The sequence below is a fragment of the Clarias gariepinus genome, chromosome 22 (genome assembly GCF_024256425.1).
Source record: "Clarias gariepinus isolate MV-2021 ecotype Netherlands chromosome 22, CGAR_prim_01v2, whole genome shotgun sequence".
Classification (NCBI taxonomy): domain Eukaryota; kingdom Metazoa; phylum Chordata; class Actinopteri; order Siluriformes; family Clariidae; genus Clarias; species Clarias gariepinus.
The window spans coordinates 21,932,848-21,951,347 of NC_071121.1; the positions used below are offsets into that span (position 1 = coordinate 21,932,848).

An 18,500-nucleotide genomic window follows, 5' to 3' on the forward strand; every position below is an offset into this window, starting at 1 on the left:
GCTGAAAAATGAAATCTACATCCCCATAAAGCTTTTTAGCAGATGGAAGCATGAAGTGCTCCAAAATCTCCTGATAGCTAGCTGCATTGAACCTGCCCTTGATAAAACACAATGGACCAACACCAGCAGCTGACATGGCACCCCAGACCATCACTGACTGTGGGTACTTGACACTGGACTTCAGGCATTTTGTCATTTCCCTCTCCCCAGTCTTCCTCCAGACTCTGGCACCTTGATTTCCGAATGACATGATTGAAATGTCATTCGGAAATTTGCTTTCATCTGAAAAAAGTACTTTGGACCACTGAGCAACAGTCCAGTGCTGCTTCTCTGTAGCCCAGGTCAGGCGTTTCTGCCGCTGTTTCTGGTTTAAAAGTGGCTTGACCTGGGGAATGTGGCACCTGTAGCCCATTTCCTGCACACGCCTGTACACGGTGGCTCTGGATGTTTCTACTCCAGAGTCCACTGCTTCCGCAGGTCCCCCCCTGGAATCGGTCCTTCTCCACAATCTTCCTCAAGGTCTGGTCACCTCTTCTCGTTGTGCAGCGTTTTCTGCCACACTTTTTCCTTCCCACAGACTTCCCACTGAGGTGCCTTGATACAGCACTCTGGGAACAGCCTATTCGTTCAGAAATTTCTTTCTGTGTCTTACCCTCTTGCTTGAGGGTGTCAATGATGGCCTTCTGGACAGCAGTCAGGTCGGCAGTCTTACCCATGATTGCGGTTTTGAGTAATGAACCAGGCTGGGAGTTTTTAAAAGCCTCAGGAATCTTTTGCAGGTGTTTAGAGTTAATTAGTTGATTCAGATGATTAGGTTAATAGCTCGTTTAGAGGAACTTTTCATGATATGCAAATTTTTTTTAGATAGGAATTTGGGGTTTTCATGAGCTGTATGCCAAAATCATTAATATTAAAACAATAAAAGGCTTGAACTACTTCAGTTGTGTGTAATGAATCTAAAATATATGAAAGTCTAATGTTTATCAGTACATTACAGAAAATAATTAACTTATCACAATATGCAAATTTTTTGAGAAGGACCTGTATATATATATATATATATATATATATATCTGTGCACGCGCACACAATCTCTCCGCGCTAAAACAATGCGAGTAGCCTGTATACCGTACTGTTAAAATTCAGTACATGTATTTGTCTTTGGTGCATTTCTGGCCGAGAATGTTTGCATTTTTATCGATAACTCGCGCGCGATTAGCAGCCTTTTAATCAAAACGCTGCCTTTTGTTAAGTGAAAGTACGAGCTGAGGGTTTCCGCACGGCAAAGAACAGCTTTATTTATTTCAGTCATAAATTCACAATCACTTTCCAGCTCTTATTCCCAGCCATGGTCAAATAATGGATGAAATAATTATTCAATGCTGGACACAAACAGCAAAAAACATGATGAAAAGCCCTAAGCACTTCTGTGGTCATGAAATAATATTTACTTAATATGATAAAGTTATATATATATATATATATATATATATATATATATTCATGAATCAGGACATTCGCATACAGTAGTTAACATTATCAGATAGCCTACTATCAGGAAATTAAATTAACTTCAATACCATTTAAACCGAGGCATTGCCATGTCTTTCATTGTTTTGTCCCTGTTAAGACATTACAAAAACTATATAAAAAACTTTTAAAGCACGAATTTGGGCATCTCATTTCATCATTATAAAAATAACCAGAAGCACATATACACGTTCATTATGAAATATCTGTTGTAAAACAAAATAAAATTCATGTTTGTTTCAGCATTGGAAACAATATTGTTTAAGGTTAACTAATTATAGACAATTCATCATTGTACGTGGTCCGGCTTTTAGCTAAAGTCCTTCTATGCGCCATCTGGCGAATATTCAGTAAAGCACAACACATTTATTTAAATTCCCGAATGTTGCCTGCGGCAAGTTGCGGCACGCCGCACGCTAAATTGCGGCATCCTTTGGGAAAACACGCGCAGTCTTAATGGAGACATCTGTAGTAGTGTCTAATGTGTTATTGCTAATTCTTATGTACTTTGCCTTTGGTATAATGGCTCCGTAGCTCTAGGCCTGTTTTCAGTCTCTGTGTAACAGTAGAATCAACACACCAGGTTTGAACTAATACTGTACCTGTATATTCTAAAACTAATGTCTGTCTTCGTTCAGACAACAGTTTAAATTTTTATTTGCGTGTTTGTGAGACAACCTGCCCTCATTTAAAAAAAAGTATACTGTACTAAGTATATTAAATCCTAGCATGCCGAAGCATACCTAGCATGCCTAGCATACACAGACTTATGACTAGTATACTTGAAGTTTGCTATTTTGGAACAACTCATTTTGTACTAAGTGTATTTAAGTTGTAATTAAATTGCACAAAAGTACAATTTTAAGTGTATTAAGTAGGCTATACTTTTGTGTCCTAAAGTATTAGTATTAGTATTAGCATGTACACTTAGTATATGCCTGTGTGTGTAATAACGTACATACCTGACAGTAATTAATACAATTTAAGTATATATTTAATATATTATAAGTACATTACAGCTATTTTTACTGTTACAAATACATGATTAATATACTATGAGTATATTCTTATTACAGCAGTAGCTGTTATACTTCTGGTCAATTACAAATACTAAAAAAGTACACTTTATGGTTAATACAAATATACTTTATTGTATCATACAGTACATAAAACCTTTTATATTACAGTATTGCGAATGTATTACCAATACACTTAAGGTGTTTAGGATCATTTACAAATGCTGAATGTTTTTTCTACACTATAACATTTTAACAGTTTTTGGAAACCATTACATTAGTACAGTAATTATGAGGGAGATTTTATTCATGAGTTCAACAGATTTAATTTGCACAAGGTTACAAAAAACAGTCCTATAGTTTATTTGTATTTAACAAACACACAAACAAAAATTTAAACTGTAGTCTGAACACAGACAGACATTAGTATTAGAGTATACAGGTACAGTATTAGTTTAAACCTGGTGTGTTGATTCTAGCTGTTACACAGAGACTGAAAACAGGCCGAGAGCTACGGAGCCATTATACCTCAAGCAAAATACATAAGATTTAGTAACAACTCATTAGACAATACATTCTATAGAAGAATATACAGAAGAGTGAAAGAGTGCAAACATAAATTATCTTCAACAGGAAAAAATGATTTTTAGCGCACAAAAATTAGTTTAACAGCGTGCAGAGAGATTCAGTGTGCAGAAACAACTCTAAAAGCATGAGAGAGTAGTGCACTAAATATAAGTACATTTAAATTTAAGTGATAATATACCGAGACTGCCGAATATTAAAAATTGTTTTCTAATGTATACTTTCTGTACATTTGTACAATGATTATTTCAAGCATATTTTAAAGAAATATACCAAAAATACATTGAAATTAGACCAACCTTTCACTTAAAGTATATTTTCCAATAATATATTTTTGAAAAGTGTACTATAATACAATTATTTTTAAGTATATTTAAATTTTAATTCCAAAATTGGTAAAAGCATGATGTTAGTATACTTTTTATATATTAATTGATGGTACAATTTTTTGTTAGTATATTTGCAATGTACTATCGAGGATTTCAATATATTTGTAACTTTTTGTACACTAAAATGTATTTTTTTTTTTTTTTACTGGGGTGGTGTTTTGTTAAACACAAAAAACTATAGTACTTTTTTGTAACCTTGTGCAAACGAAATCTGTTGAACTCATGAATAAAATCAGCCTCATAATAACCAATGTAATGTTTTTCAAAAACATGTTATAATGTAGAAAATGCATTAGGCATTTGTAAATTATCCTAAGCCTGTGTGCACTGTATGATATAATAAACGTATACTTTTATTAACCACACAGTGTACTTTTTTAGTATTTGAAATAGTCAAGAAGTATAACAACATGCTACAGTACTGCTGCAATAAGAATATACTTATAGTATATTAATCATGTATTTGGAACACACTAAAAAAATGCTGTAATGTGCTTATAGTACATTAAATATATACTTTAATTTCATTAACTCCTGTCAGGTACGTTAGTGCACACACAGCCATATACTTTAAATGTACTAAGTATACTTAAAGTTGTTCCATTTTAGCACACAAAAGTATAGGCCTACATAATTAACTTAGAATTGTGCTTTGGAACAAATTAATTACAACTTAAATGCACTTAGTACAAAATGAGTTGTTCCAAAATAGCAATCTTTAAGTATACTAGTCATTAGTCTGGCTGCAAGTACATTTAAGTATGCTTTGGCATGATTGGATTTAATATACTTAGCATACTTTTTTCACTTAGAGTTTTAGAGTCTTAAGGGCTACATGACCAAGTCAAGCTATAACCACTGGTTAAATTATAAAAAAAAACTTCAATGGGGTTGGTGTGGTCAAGTATTTGTATATTTATTTTTATGGGGGGGCTACAACTAACCATTAAAATAACTGCGGAATATTTTAAAATGAAAGCTGTCAGTCATTTCGAAAAAAAACCCTGAATGCTTCGTTTTCATCGCGCTGAGAGGATTTGTATGTATGTATCACACCCTCTCTTCTTTTTGAAATATGTCAAGTGCTGTGCTGGAACTGTGCTGTTGGCTGTTGCAAAAATGCGAACAGTGTGAAAATGACGCAAACTTGCATGAACTTGTGAGCAGCGTGTTACAATATTGAATTCTGATTGGCTAATTGATGTTATTTATAGTTCATAGAATTTTAATATTTTATTTTTATGACAAATATTTCATGACAATATAATACACAGCATTAATAATACAAAAGAGATGGTAGGGGGGATGATGGTTTTACAGAGGGGATGTTTTTTGACATGTTTTTCAAAGGGGGGGGGGTGTATGGGGGGGGGGTGCCATCCCCCCGCATCCTACCTCAAATCGAGCCCTGGCTATAACCATAGCTCAACCTACTTGTGCATGTAAATGCACTGATTTTATCTGACATGACAAACATCATCAAATTTTACAAAGAAGGTAAATAGCAAAGTTACTGCTCTAACCTTTCAGGACACTAATTTATTTCATATTATGTTTGCAGATTCTAATTTGTTTTTTACTAAAGAGGCTAAAACATCCCTTCTTCAGATCCATCAGCCCCTAAACTGAGCTACAACACCCAACTCCTCATATTAAACATTCAGGGAGCACTTTTTCCCATTTGTTCACACATAATTTTTCATCCGGTAGTTTTTTCATAAAGCTTCAAAAAATCATCTCAGAGAGTTCCTAACTTAGTTTAAAAACTTTTAAATAGGAGTCTTAGTTTAAGACTGATTTGTAACCAATCTTAGAGCAACTTTAAGCAAGGAAAGACAAAAACTCTTCATAATGAGGGGGCAGGATGGACACTGTTTCCAGGTATGAAACATTCATGCTCAGGTTGACCTAAAACCCACCGGACATTCTAACCGGTTAAGCGGGTTTGGGTGATTTTTTTGAGAAAATATTGTGGGTTGTACAGTAGGGAGGCAAGTCCATGACTGACAAAAGATATTCAGTGTCTGCCTCATTATTCATAAACTCATTTATTTTAAAAAAATCACTTTCTCTTCCCTCTTTCTGTCATGCTCTCTGTCATTACACACACACACACACACACACACACACACACACACACCATGTGCAGAGGCAGGTTTATTATTAGTGGTTAATTTAACACTGCTGGCTCAAAAACGCATCCCATCAATTAAATTGCCAGTAACTGTAAATTTCTGCAGTTAGGTAAAAATATTCTGGTAATTTCAAAGTAAATGTGGGGATGTACTTAATTAGCAATTGACCGATAAATGGGACAGAGAAGCAGACTGACAGCAGACAGCAAGGGTTATGATAAAATCATAAAAGAGTTTTCATGTTTCAAAAGCAGCATAAACAAAAGCTACAGATATCACTTAATGGAAAAAGTAAGCCCCATATAATAATAAAGCTGCATGTGGTGTGTGTATAATGACAGAAAGAGTGACAGAAAGAAGAAAAAGGAAGCAGGAAGGAAAACTCTGAAAGCACGTTGTCAGTCATGACAAAATTTTCATAAAAAAATAAAATAAAATCATTTGACCCCCCAAAAAAATTGATCTAATTTAAGATTTCTCCAAGAAGATTGCTTAGCTAGTTACAGTAACATGTTTTTTGACCTCAGATGCCCAAACTTGCATGTCATTGTATAAAAACAGTAAGTATGAAATGTGATAAATAGTTAAGCTTGAGCATAACTTTAAATACTTACTCTTCACATTCTCTGTTTTTCATCCGCAAGAGAGCAACACCTGCAACAACTGGAGAAAAATGATAAAAAGGAAATTAAAAAAAAGCTAAGATTGTACTGTAGATGAAAATAATTACTAAAAATTAAAAAAAGAAAACACAAAACTATCACTGTGTATTATGATAATATTAAATTAAATCTTATTTCCATAGCACGTAAAAATAGGTTCCTACCAAGGCAGAGGCAATGCTGGCATAAAAAAAAAGCTTTGTAAGTCTTATTGTCAGTTTATTTTGGACATTACTTTTTTTTTTTTTATCAGTCTAAATATTTATTTTTTACTACTCTATTACTACCAATACTTTCCACTGTTGTCCTACTTCTGGTGTGTGTGTGTGTGTGTGTAAAATTATGAGGCGCCGTATAGGGCTTAAATCAAACTTCACTCATGCACACACATATGAAACATTTGCATACACATATATGAAACACTCACACATACAAATATACTACTAACTGCTCAAACAACTAAATATGAAATGCACACACACACACATACATACTCTCCGCGCACTCACATACATACTTTCTGCGCGCACACACATACAAACTCTGCACGCACATTCACCTATAAGATTCTCAGTGTAACCGGAAGGCATTTTAGTTTAAAAAGAAGTCATTTCAGTGTAGACGGACTTTTCGCTTCATTCTCCCTGAATGGTAGTACTGGTTTATAAACAGCCTGCTGTTGGATAGTTTAGAAGACAGAGTAGGACAGTATAATGATCATCACTGCTCAATCACATGTAGTATTCAGAACTGTCCACATAACGTCTGAATATTGCAGGGGCAGAAAACGCAGGTGATGATTTGCAAAAAGAAAATTGAAGCACGGAATCTGTGGCTAATATGTCGGATCCTACAACAGAAACAATTACTGTTTGATAAGGGACCTTTACTCTACAAAATTCCACCATTCAGAACACCATGCAACGTCACTTCCTCCTTGCGTTACCATAGTAACACAAGCACCTTGGATACCTGTCGCTGCTGCTGTGGAAATTTCACGCTACGGACAATAAATATAGAATATTTATTGAAACAAAAACTGATACCATTAAATATATAACGTATTGAAACATTTATAACTTACGAATAAATTATTCGATTAAGTTACATGATGTGCGGAGATGTATTTATTTATTTATTAGATAAATATATTTATAGATTACTAGCCTATATAATACGAATGGTTTCTTAATTAAATTAAAATGTAAATTATTGTGTCCTATTTATATGATGTTGTCCTCTATAATAATTAAAAAAATAAATAAAAATATAAATTATTTTTTTTAGTTAAATTTTTTCACACTCCAGTAATATGTAATGACTTATAGGAAATTATTCATTCCCTTTTACGCTAAACTAAAGATCCATTGTTCACTCGTTCCCTACACCGCTACAGTTCACTTTGTGCGCGTGCATGGAAAGTATGTATTTATGTGTGTGTGTGTGTGTGTGTGTGTGTGTGTGTGTGTGTGTTGAATTGAATAAAACTACTGACCATTTATGTATGAAAAACAAAAGCAATAGAAATAGGAATATCAAATAAAATACAGTAGCAATGTACAGTGGCTTGCAAAAGTATTCAGCCCCCTTTGACTTTTCCACATTTTGTCACATTACAGCCACAAACATAAATCAATTTCATTGGAATTCCACGTGAAAGACCAATACAAAGTGGTGTACACTTAAGAAGTGGAACGAAAATCATACATGATTCCAAAATCTTTTACAAAACATACAGTAACTGCAAAGTGGGGTGTGCAACAACACCATAAGGTCCAAAGAACACACCAGACAGGTCAGGAATAAAGTTATTGAGTAATTTAAAGCAGGCTTAGGCTACAAAAAGATTTCCAAAGCCTTGAACATCCAACGGAGCACTGTTCAAGCAATCATTCAGAAATGGATGGAGTATGGCACAACTGTAAACCTACCAAGACAATACTGTCCACCTAAACTCACAGGCCGAACAAGGAGAGCGCTGATCAGAAATGCAGCCAAGAGGCCCATGGTGACTCTGGACGAGCTGCAGAGATCTACAGCTCAGGTGGGGGAAACTATCCATAGGACAACTATTAGTCGTGAAATGCACAAAGTTGGCTTTAATGAAAGAGTGGCAAGAAGAAAGCTATTGTTAACAGTAAACTATAATAAGTCCCGTTTGCAGTTTGCCACAAGCCATATGGGGGACACAAAAAACATGTGGAAGAAGGTGCTCTGGTCAGATGAGACCAAAATGGAACTTTTTGGCCAAAATGCAAAACGCTATGTGTGGCGGAAAACTAACACTGCACATGACTCTGAACACACCATCCCCACTGTCAAATATGGTGGTGGTAGCATCATGCTCTGGGGGTGCTTCTATTCAGCAGGGACAGGGGAAGCTGGTCAGAGTTGATGGGAAGATGGATGGAGCCAAATACAGGTCAATCTTTGAAGAAAACCTCTTGGAGTCTGCAAAAGACTTGAGACTGAGGCGAAGGTTCACCTCCCAGCAGGACAACGACCCTAAACATAAAGCCAGGGCAACAATGGAATGGTTTAAAACAAAACATATCCATGTGTTAGAATGGCCCAGTCAAAGTCCAGATCTAAATCCAATTGAGAATCTGTGGCAAGACCTGAAAACTGCTGTTCACAAACGCTGTCCATCTAATCTGACTGAGCTGGAGCTGTTTTGCAAAAAAGAATGGGCAAGGATTTCAGTCTCTAGATGTGCAAAGCTGGTAGAGACATACCCTAAAAGACTGGCAGCTGTAATTGCAGCAAAAGGTGGTTCTACAAAGTATTGACTCAGGGGGCTGAATAATCACGCACACCCCACTTCTTAGTTATTTATTTGTAAAAAATGTTTGGAATCATGTATGATTTTCGTTTCACTTCTCAGGTGTACACCACTTTGTATTGGTCTTTCACGTGTAATTCCAATGAAATTGATTCATGTTTGTGGCTGTAATGTAACAAAATGTGAAAAAGTTCAGGGGGGCTGAATACTTTTGCAAGCCACTGTATTTGAACCTTGTCATTAGCTTTTACATAAATGATTAAAAGAAAAGTTGACAGCTTGATCCACTCAGTATTTAAATCATTGAGGCTGACATAGAATCCTTTGGTTTTCATTCAGCAATATTCATAAACCTAGCGTCTGCTGTTTTACCCAAATAACTACAGTACTTCTTCTTAGGGCACATGCTTTTCTAAGGTTTCAGAAAGAGAGTGTGTTTTTTTTCCCGTGGTGGTCTTCTTGAGATTCAAAGGTCTGTACATGCTGAGATGCTTTTCTGCTCGCAGTGCTTAATGGTCATATAAGTTTTATGAAATGTTTAACATCAAAGCCAAAATAAAAGTCACAGGGACCACACTTATTCTTTATTCTGATATTTTATGTAAACATTAACTGAAGCTCTTGACCTGCATTATTTTTGTATTATTATTGTACTGCTGCCCCATAATTTACGGATTAGATAACTGCATGAATAATATGCAGTGGACAGTGGACAGTAAGTGTCCACACGAATACACACATAGGTAGATAGATTTAGATGGAAAGAGTTTGAGAGATTATACTTACCCAGTATGATTAGTTTAGTTACGACAGTTATGATAATTAAAGGTCTCCACACACGCAAATGATCTATAATTAAAAATAAAACTGAAATTATTTTCAGTAAATTAAATCTTCTGTGGATCATCATTCAAAATGAAATTTGGCCAATAGTTCAACTGTAGTGAGTAAACCTCAAAAGCATCTGGACTTAATAAACCTCCACACTAACATACAGTATTTATAATATAACACTGTATATAATAATTTTCTTTGTCAGTGTGATTATAGCCAAATTCAAATTTTATTTGTCACATACACAGTCATACACAGTACGATATGCAGTGAAATGCTTACAGTATACAACCACCAGTGACCTTAAAAAAAAATATATTATACATAAGAAATAAATATAAATAAAAAGAAATATGAAAGAAAATAAATTTAACTAGTAAAATATACTGTACAAATAAGGTACAATAAGCCTGACTGTTGCTTTATTGTAGAGCCATTCACATGAGCCTTTCATATTTGTTTTGTCTCATATCTTTGTCCCACATCATATTTTAAGATAATTTATTGTTAATCTTCTCCACATTCCATGTAATAAATATAAAAAGTGGTGAAGCAGCATCTTGATTTTAAACACCAAAGATCTGGGACTTAATGACAATAAGTGGTCATAATGTTCTAACTTTTATGAAAAACTACTTAAAAACATTAAATGCATTAAACTAGCTATTGTTATTTACCTTAACTGAAATATAATTTTGTTGACAAAAATATAAAAAAATTTTGGATTATAATGTTGGCTTGACACTATGATGTATTCCATATTTCTATTGGTCACATTTTTTTTTTTTTTTACATAGAACTAAAAAATTCAGTAAAACTGTGGATCCTATTAGATTAGCATGCTTGTGTTTTGTAAAGGATCAGAATAGCATTACTTTAACATGTATCATCACAATTCCTAAATACTCTAAAATTCATAAAGAGTATGAGTAGTATACTGTAGGTGCAGCCAGCTGGACTTTTGTTATAGAATTGGACAATTGATTGACAAGCAGTTAAATGGCCAGTTCTGGACTTTTTCCTGGTTATTATGTGAAAAATTATGTTAAAAGGTCTGGACACACATTATGCAGAAAAATAAACCAGACCTATCGTCTGCTTTGCCACAATGACAATTGGTAAAAGCGATATACAAATAAAATTCAATTGAATTAAACCTATCAGAAAGATACAGTAGAAGAAACAAAACAACAACTTGGTACATTCTTAAAACAAAGTAATGCACTGGTGACTCTATGACTAAACAAGCATTAGCTTCATACAAGTATTTGTTTGTTTTTTTCTCATATGCCTTCCAAATCTGATTGCATGCCAAATCAAGCAACAGTGCTAGATATCAAGCAACAGTTACCAACCTGGAAAAGGCTTTAACACCACTGTTCCTACATGCAAAGCCAACCTCCCACATCTTTTCATGCTGTGACAAATTGCAGCATAAAATACTTAGAAGAATATATACTTTCAGAACTGAGATTTTTGTGCTGTCCTGCATGCACTGATTTTTTTTAAGGCTATCTACAGATTGTTGTTTAGGTTGGGGGACTGTGAGGTCAAAACCAGACTCTTCAGCCTACAAGTCTTGGGGAAGTCCTCCGTGGACTGTGAGGTGGCTTAAAAATGATTGTCCTGTTGTAGAAGCCATTCTTTTTTCTACACACCAATAGCTGCAACTAAAGCCCTAAACTTCTAAACTGTTTTGTCTTTCCATTATTTCATAATAATAGCATCCTGCCACAGGAATTATAATGATTTATACTTATGATATAAGTATAAATAATAGGACAAACACTTTTCTGTTGCACCAATATCAATTAACCTAACTTGCCATTACTCTCTTTATGTTTGTCAAATTCTGCTACTGTATAAGCATTCTATTGTTTTTTTTAAATAATTTTTATTGTTATTTACAATATTCACATTAATTGAACAAACCTTTCTGGGTTATATACATAATGGCGCATATTTCAAATATTAGGGGTAAACAAATCATTAAACAATGTTTAAAACTATTGATTATTCTTACCAATACACTGGGGGAGAGGTGGATTCCATCCATATTGCCTACAGGTCAGGTTATCAGACCCTTCTATTCTGAAGCCTTGAGAACACCAGATTTGTATTGAGTCACCATACATGTAAAGTGGTGAGATGTAACTGATAACGCCATTTGGAATTGATGGTGAATCACAGGTGATATCTGAATAAAATGAAATAAAATAAAATGTAAAAATGCAACCAGAGGGGGCACAATCCAGTGTCTTCTGGTGACAGTCAACAGGTCTGAATAAATGCAGGGGATGTGACATCCGACATGTGACATCCGTTGGGGCATCCGACATTTGCCAAATCAATGATGCGAATCACAAATATCATTTCCATACCGGATTGGTCGCGGCCCGGGTTAACAACGACCGCCACCGGTGCTGTTAACCAACAGGGTGCCGGTGGAAATTGCGCTACTGTTGGTCGAAAAAGGAGAGGACGTAGGCATGTTCGAAAGCAGAGAAAGAAAAAGAAAGACAAGAGTTTAGGAGTGATAGTAGGGACTTTGAATGTTGGGACTATAACAGGGAAGGCAAGAGAGTTGGTTAACATGATGCAGAGAAGGAAGGTGGATATACTGTGCATCCAGGAGACCAGGTGAAAGGTAGCAAGGCTAGGAGCTTAGGATCAGGGGTTAAATTTTTTTTACCATGATGTGGATAGGAAAAGAAATGGAGTAGGAGTTATCCTGAAAGAGGATTTTGTTAGGAATGTTCTAGAGGTGAAAAGAGTATTAGACAGGTTGATGAGTATGAAGCTGGATATTAAAGGGTGATGTTAAATGTTGTTAGCGGCCCACAGGTAGGATGTGAGTTAAGAAAAGGAAACATTCTGGAGTAAGTTAGATGAAGTGATGCAGAGCATCCCCAGAGGTGAAAGAGTAGTGATTGGGGCAGACTTCAATGGACATGTTGGGGAAGGGAACAGAGGTGATGAAGATGTGATAGCCAGGTTTGGTCTTCAGGACAAAATGTAGAAGGACATATGGTGGTGGACTTTGCAAAGAGGATGGAAATGGCAGTAGTAAATACTTTCTTCCAGAAAAGGCAGGAACATAGGGTGACATATAAGAGTGGAGGCAGAAGCACTCAGGTAGACTACATCTTGTGTCGACGTTGTAATTTAAAAGAGATTAGTGACTGCAAAGTGTTGGTAGGGGAGAGTGTAGCCAGACAACACAGAATGGTGGTGTGTAAAATAACCCTGGTGGTAAGGAAGGTGAAGAGGACAAAGGCAGAGCAGAGGACAAAGTGATGGAAGCTGAGAAAGGAAGAATGTTGTGTAGTCTTCAGGGAGAAGTTGAGACAGGCTCTGGGTGGTCACGAAGTGCTTTCAGTTGACTGGACAACTATAGCCAATGTGATCAGGGAGACAGGTAGGAGGTACCTGGTGTATCATCAAGTAAGGCAAAAGTGGACAAGGAGACTTGGTGGTGGAACGAGGAAGTCCAGGAGTGTATACAGGGAAAGAGGCTAGCTAAGAAGAAGTGGGACTCTGAGAGGACTGAAGAGAGTAGAAAGGAGTACAGGGAGATGCAGCGTAAGGTGAAGGTAAAGGCCAAACAAAGAGCATTTGAGGACTTGTATGGTAGATTGGATAGTAAGGAGGGTGAGGTGAATCTGTACAGGTTGGCGAGGCAGAAAGATAGAGATGGGAAGGATGTGCAGCAGGTTAGAGTGATTAAAGATAGAAATGGAAATGTACTGACAGTTGCCAGGAGGGTAATGGGAAGATAGAAGGAGTACTTTAAAGAGTTGATGAATGAGGAAAATGAAAGAGAACAAAGACTAGAAGAGGTGACTTGTGGAGCAGGAAATAGCAAATATTAGTAAAACTGAGGTGAGAAGGGCGTTGAAAACGATAAAGAGTGGAAAGGCTGTTGGTCCTGATGACTTACCTGTGGAGGTATGGAAGTGCTTAGGAGAGGTGGCAGTAAAGTTTCTAATTAGTTTGTTTAACAAGATCTTGGAGAGTAAGAGGATTCCAGAAGAATGGAGGAGAAGTGTATTGGTGGCAATTTTTAAGAACAAGGGAGATGCGCAGAGCTGTGGCAATTACAGAGACATAAAGCTAATGAGCCATAAAATGAAGCTGTGGGAAAGAGAAGTGGAAGCTAGGTTAGGGCAGAGGTGAGCATTTGTGAGCAGTATTTGCTTTGAGAATGCTGGCGGAGAAGTACAGGGAAGGTAATAAAGAGTTGCACTGTGTCTTTGTAGATTTGGAGAAGGCGTACGACAGGGTGCCAAGAGAGGAGTTGTGGTGTTGTATGAGGAAGTCTGGAGTGGCAGAGAAGTATGTTAGAGTGGTGCAGGACATGTACAGTATAAGAGCTGTAAGACAGTGGTGAGATGTGCTGTTGGTGTGACAGAAGAGTTCAAGGTGGAGGTGGGTCTGCATCAAGGATCGGCTCTAAGCCCCTTTCTGTTTGCTCTGGTGATGGACAGGATGACAGATGAGGTTAGACAGGATTCTCCATAGACTATGATGTTTGCAGATGACATTGTGCTCTGTAGCGAGAGCAGGGAACAGGTGGAAAATAATTTGAAGAGGTGGAGGTATGCTCTGTTAGAGGAGTGAAGGTTAGGCGCAGTAAGACGGAATCCATGTGTTTGAATAAGAGGAACCCAAGAGAAACGCTGAGGATACAGGAAGCAGAGGTAAAGAAGGTGCAGGACTTTAAGTACTTAAGGTTAACAGTCCAGAGCAACAGAGATTTTGGAAAGGAGGTGAAGAGGCGGGTACAGGCAGGTTGGAATGGGTAAAGAAATGTTTTAGGTGTGTTGTGCGACAAAAGAGTATCAGCGAGAATGAAAGGAAAGGTGTACAGGACAGTGGTGAGACCAGCAATGCTCTACGGCTTAGAGACAGTGGCACTAAAGAAAAGACAGGAGGCAGAGTTGGAGGTAGCAGAGCTGAAGATGTTGAGGTTCTTCTTGGGAGTGACAAGGATGGAAAGGATCAAGAATGAGTTCATCAGAAGGACAACCCATGTTACAGGTTTTGGAGTTAAAGTCAGAGAGGCCAGATTGAGGTGGTTTGGAGATGTTCAGAGGAGAGATGGTGAATATATCGGTAGAAGGATGCTGAAGTTTGATTGGAGGAAGACCAAAGAGGAGATTTACAGTATGGATACAGTAAAAGAGGACATGAAATTAGTTGGTGTGGAAGAAGAGGAGGCAGAGGATAGGGTAAGATGGAGGCAGATGATTCACTGTGGTGACCCCTGAAAGGAAACAGCCGAAAGACAAAAAAGAAAATAAAATGTAAATGGAATTTATCTCAGAAATACTGGACTTAATGGAGGAATACAAACTGGATCAAACACCAATTCTCAATCACCTGCCTTCAACAAAAATAAGTAAAATAAATGCATGTTTTCATTTTAGCATATCAGACAATATATACAAAGAGGACATTGCACATTGCTGCCCAGACCTACAGTACAATATGGCAAATTTAATGAACACCTGAAAAGTTCAAAATCACCACCACCGTATCTCCCATTAACTCATATTAGATATAACAGAGCTATGACTGGAGTTAATTATTCCTACCAATACACTGGGGAAGAGATGAATTCCATCCATGATCCCAACAGGTCAGAACATCAGTTCCTTCTATTTTGTAGCCTTCATTACACGAGATTTGGACTGAGCTTCCATATTTGTAAGGTGATGAGCTTGGATTGATAACTGCATTTTTGATTGATGGTAAATCACAGGTGATCTCTGGATAAAATAAAGAGAAAAAAAAACAGAAGAGACAAGCATTTTTGATTGATGGTGAATCGCAGGTGATCTCTGGATAAAATAAAGAGAAAAAAAATAGAAGAGAAAAAGGTCTTATATGCAAAATCTTAACAAACTCAATAAACCTCTCCACTAATATATTTAAAATGCAATACTGTATGCTATAAATTCCTTTGTCAGTGTCATTACAACCTGACTCTTAGTTGTTAGTCTTTCATATTTCTTTCAGTGAATATCTTTATCCCAATATACTAATATAATCTATTCCTACTGCTAATCAAACCAAAACAAATAACTAGAATTAATTATCTTACACAATCAACTAGCTATGTATTAATATTTACCCAACTTTTACTAAAAAAAATGTTACACAATTTTTTACCTACTGTAGATTATACACAGTAGTTGTAGTAGTCCAAAAACTGATCAAAAGTGAAATATCTGCAAGATTATGCTGTAAATTCAGCTGAATCGACTCACTACAGCAAGACATCTACTGTAAGATATAGGGAGCTACTTTATAAACTGAGCACCTTATTCTTAAGGATCTCACTGAGGCACAAAGTGCATGCAAAATCCTGCTATTCAAAAAAATACATCAATGTGATAAGCTAATTATCCACCAGAGATCGAATTAAGTACCACGCAGATTGGAAAAAAACTAGTATTCTTTTAATTATATTTAATTATATTTCAAAACATTCAAGCTACTGCAACCCCAACAGCTCTTACAAAAGACATTAACCAATTATTACAAATGGTAAGCTGATACAGTATAGCTATTAAGAAATTCAAATACAAACAAGCTGTTAAAAAAATTTGATTAAAATTGAATAAGAAATTGAATAATATTATTCAATAAAATTTTCCTTGGATTATTTTTTTACATTAAATTGAGGAACTTTCTTTAACACTTTTTTTAAACTACATTAAAACCACACTAGCAGTAATTTTACTAAATTCAGTGTGGTTTCTTTTCTTTCATCCACTGTGAACCACAGTATCACTAGGAAGCAACGTCCACAACAAATAAAAAAAACAACAAGTTTTGACAATGTGACCAAACAAGGAAACAATATTTTCAACTTGACTCATTAACAATACTTAGGAGTAAATTGATAAAATATCAGTTAACTATTTATTATTCTTACCGATACACCATTGATCAGATGGCTCCCATCCATTTTGCCGACAGGTCAGTTTGCCAGACTGTTCTTTTCTGTAGCCTTTATTACATGTGATATGAATTGAGTCATAATAATCATAAGATTGAATGTTCCAATCAATAACTGAATTTGGAATTGATGGTGAATTGCAGGTGATCTCTAAATAAAATAATGAACAAAAATACAGGGGAGGCATTAACAATATGCACCAAGGTTTAGAAAGATGTTGACCTGCTGACCACATGCCGATGTTATTCATCCTTGTAGCTCGCCCTTTAGACTTTTTTGTGTTATTTGTAGGTTCTTAAACCTAGACCTTTAAAACCCTATTTTGACCTTGTTCCAAATGTTGGTCTAAGTTCTTCTTTGAGTCATGTTTTTGTGATTCAAAGAGTACAAGCAGTCAAGGGCTCAAGGGTGCAAAAGTCAGAATTGAAAAATATAACAGAAGTCGTAGTCATCTACATAAAAATAAGAAAAAGGTTTTGTCTGTACATTGGTCAAAACTCGTTCTTTATGTTTTATGTATTAGAGACCCCAAAACTAGTCTCAGAAAATGTTTTGTCTGTATTTCCTGTATTTTGTCTGTCTGTATGTCTGTCCAGAAAAATTTGTCACAGCATCACGCAAAACTGGCTGGACAGTACTTTTTCTAAAGTTAAACCTGTCCCATAAATTAAATCACAATGTTAAGTAGCATTGAAGGGCTAGGGGTAGCTGAGAGGTCAAGGACAACATTGGACAACAGTTTGGAAAGTCCCAAAAACCAGCACAAACCCCACTACCAGCAAGTTGCCACTGTTGGGCCCTTAACCTTAGAGTAAGAATAGAAATAGCAATAGAAAGAAACCTTGAGAGAAACCAGACTCAACAGAGAACCCACTGCGACTGCAGTTACATTTGCTTAGAGAACAGCTGTCCACCAGGACCGTCTTCATGGTAAAGTGGAACCATGTTCAGTCACCCCACACATCTCCCAACAGACCACACAGGGTATCCATGCGACAAGATCTCTAACCAGGAAGAGTCGAACAGGTCCAGAGGGCAGAGGGAGTCTGGATCACTGGCAGCGCAGAAGCAGTATGTGTAGCTCGACAGTGACAGAGGGCGTTAAAGAGAGAGAGAGTGAAAGAGAAAGAAGAAAAGTACTGTAAATAGAACAGAAGAAAAGGAAAGAAAACAGTTAGATATGATCACAGTCACATATTGTATAATGTGAATGTATATATAGAGTTCAAGCAGGGACTCAAGCAGGACTAACTACAGTATGACAGCTTAACTAAAAGGGAGAGCCAGAAGAAAACACCGACATGAGGGCTCCCTGGGAAGTAAGGCAGCCAGTTACTCCACCATCAACATACCTAAATGGTCTATGAGAGTGGGGAAGACAGCATCTATACCAGTTCACCATAATGCTTTATGTCCATGAGTCCCCCAAATCTGCTCCTTTACCCAAGGCAAATCTATTTACAAAAAAGCTTGGCAAAAAAAAAATGTTTGAATGCAGCAGCAAGAGTACCAGAAACCAGAAAATATGAGCACATCACCCCTATTTTATCCATACTGCATGTGAAATTTTGCATCGATTTTAAAATACTACTTTTGATCT

The 18,500-nt window shown here is 36.4% G+C and overlaps 1 protein-coding gene across 3 annotated transcripts in view; it reads right to left on the reverse strand.

Moving 5' to 3' along the window:
• The window catches only part of LOC128510456 (seizure protein 6 homolog), a 38,145-nt gene that overhangs the window by 2,105 nt on the left and 17,540 nt on the right, over positions 1-18,500 (reverse strand). For 2 of the 3 annotated variants that reach the window (XM_053482743.1, XM_053482744.1), the window contains 4 exons: positions 15,531-15,704; positions 11,957-12,130; positions 9,886-9,948; positions 6,270-6,318 (listed from right to left, as the gene is read on the reverse strand). In XM_053482743.1, the coding sequence (XP_053338718.1) occupies positions 6,270-6,318; positions 9,886-9,948; positions 11,957-12,130; positions 15,531-15,704 (460 nt within the window). The remainder of the gene's footprint in view (positions 1-6,269; positions 6,319-9,885; positions 9,949-11,956; positions 12,131-15,530; positions 15,705-18,500) is intronic. The other variant, XM_053482745.1, reaches the window with a different exon arrangement.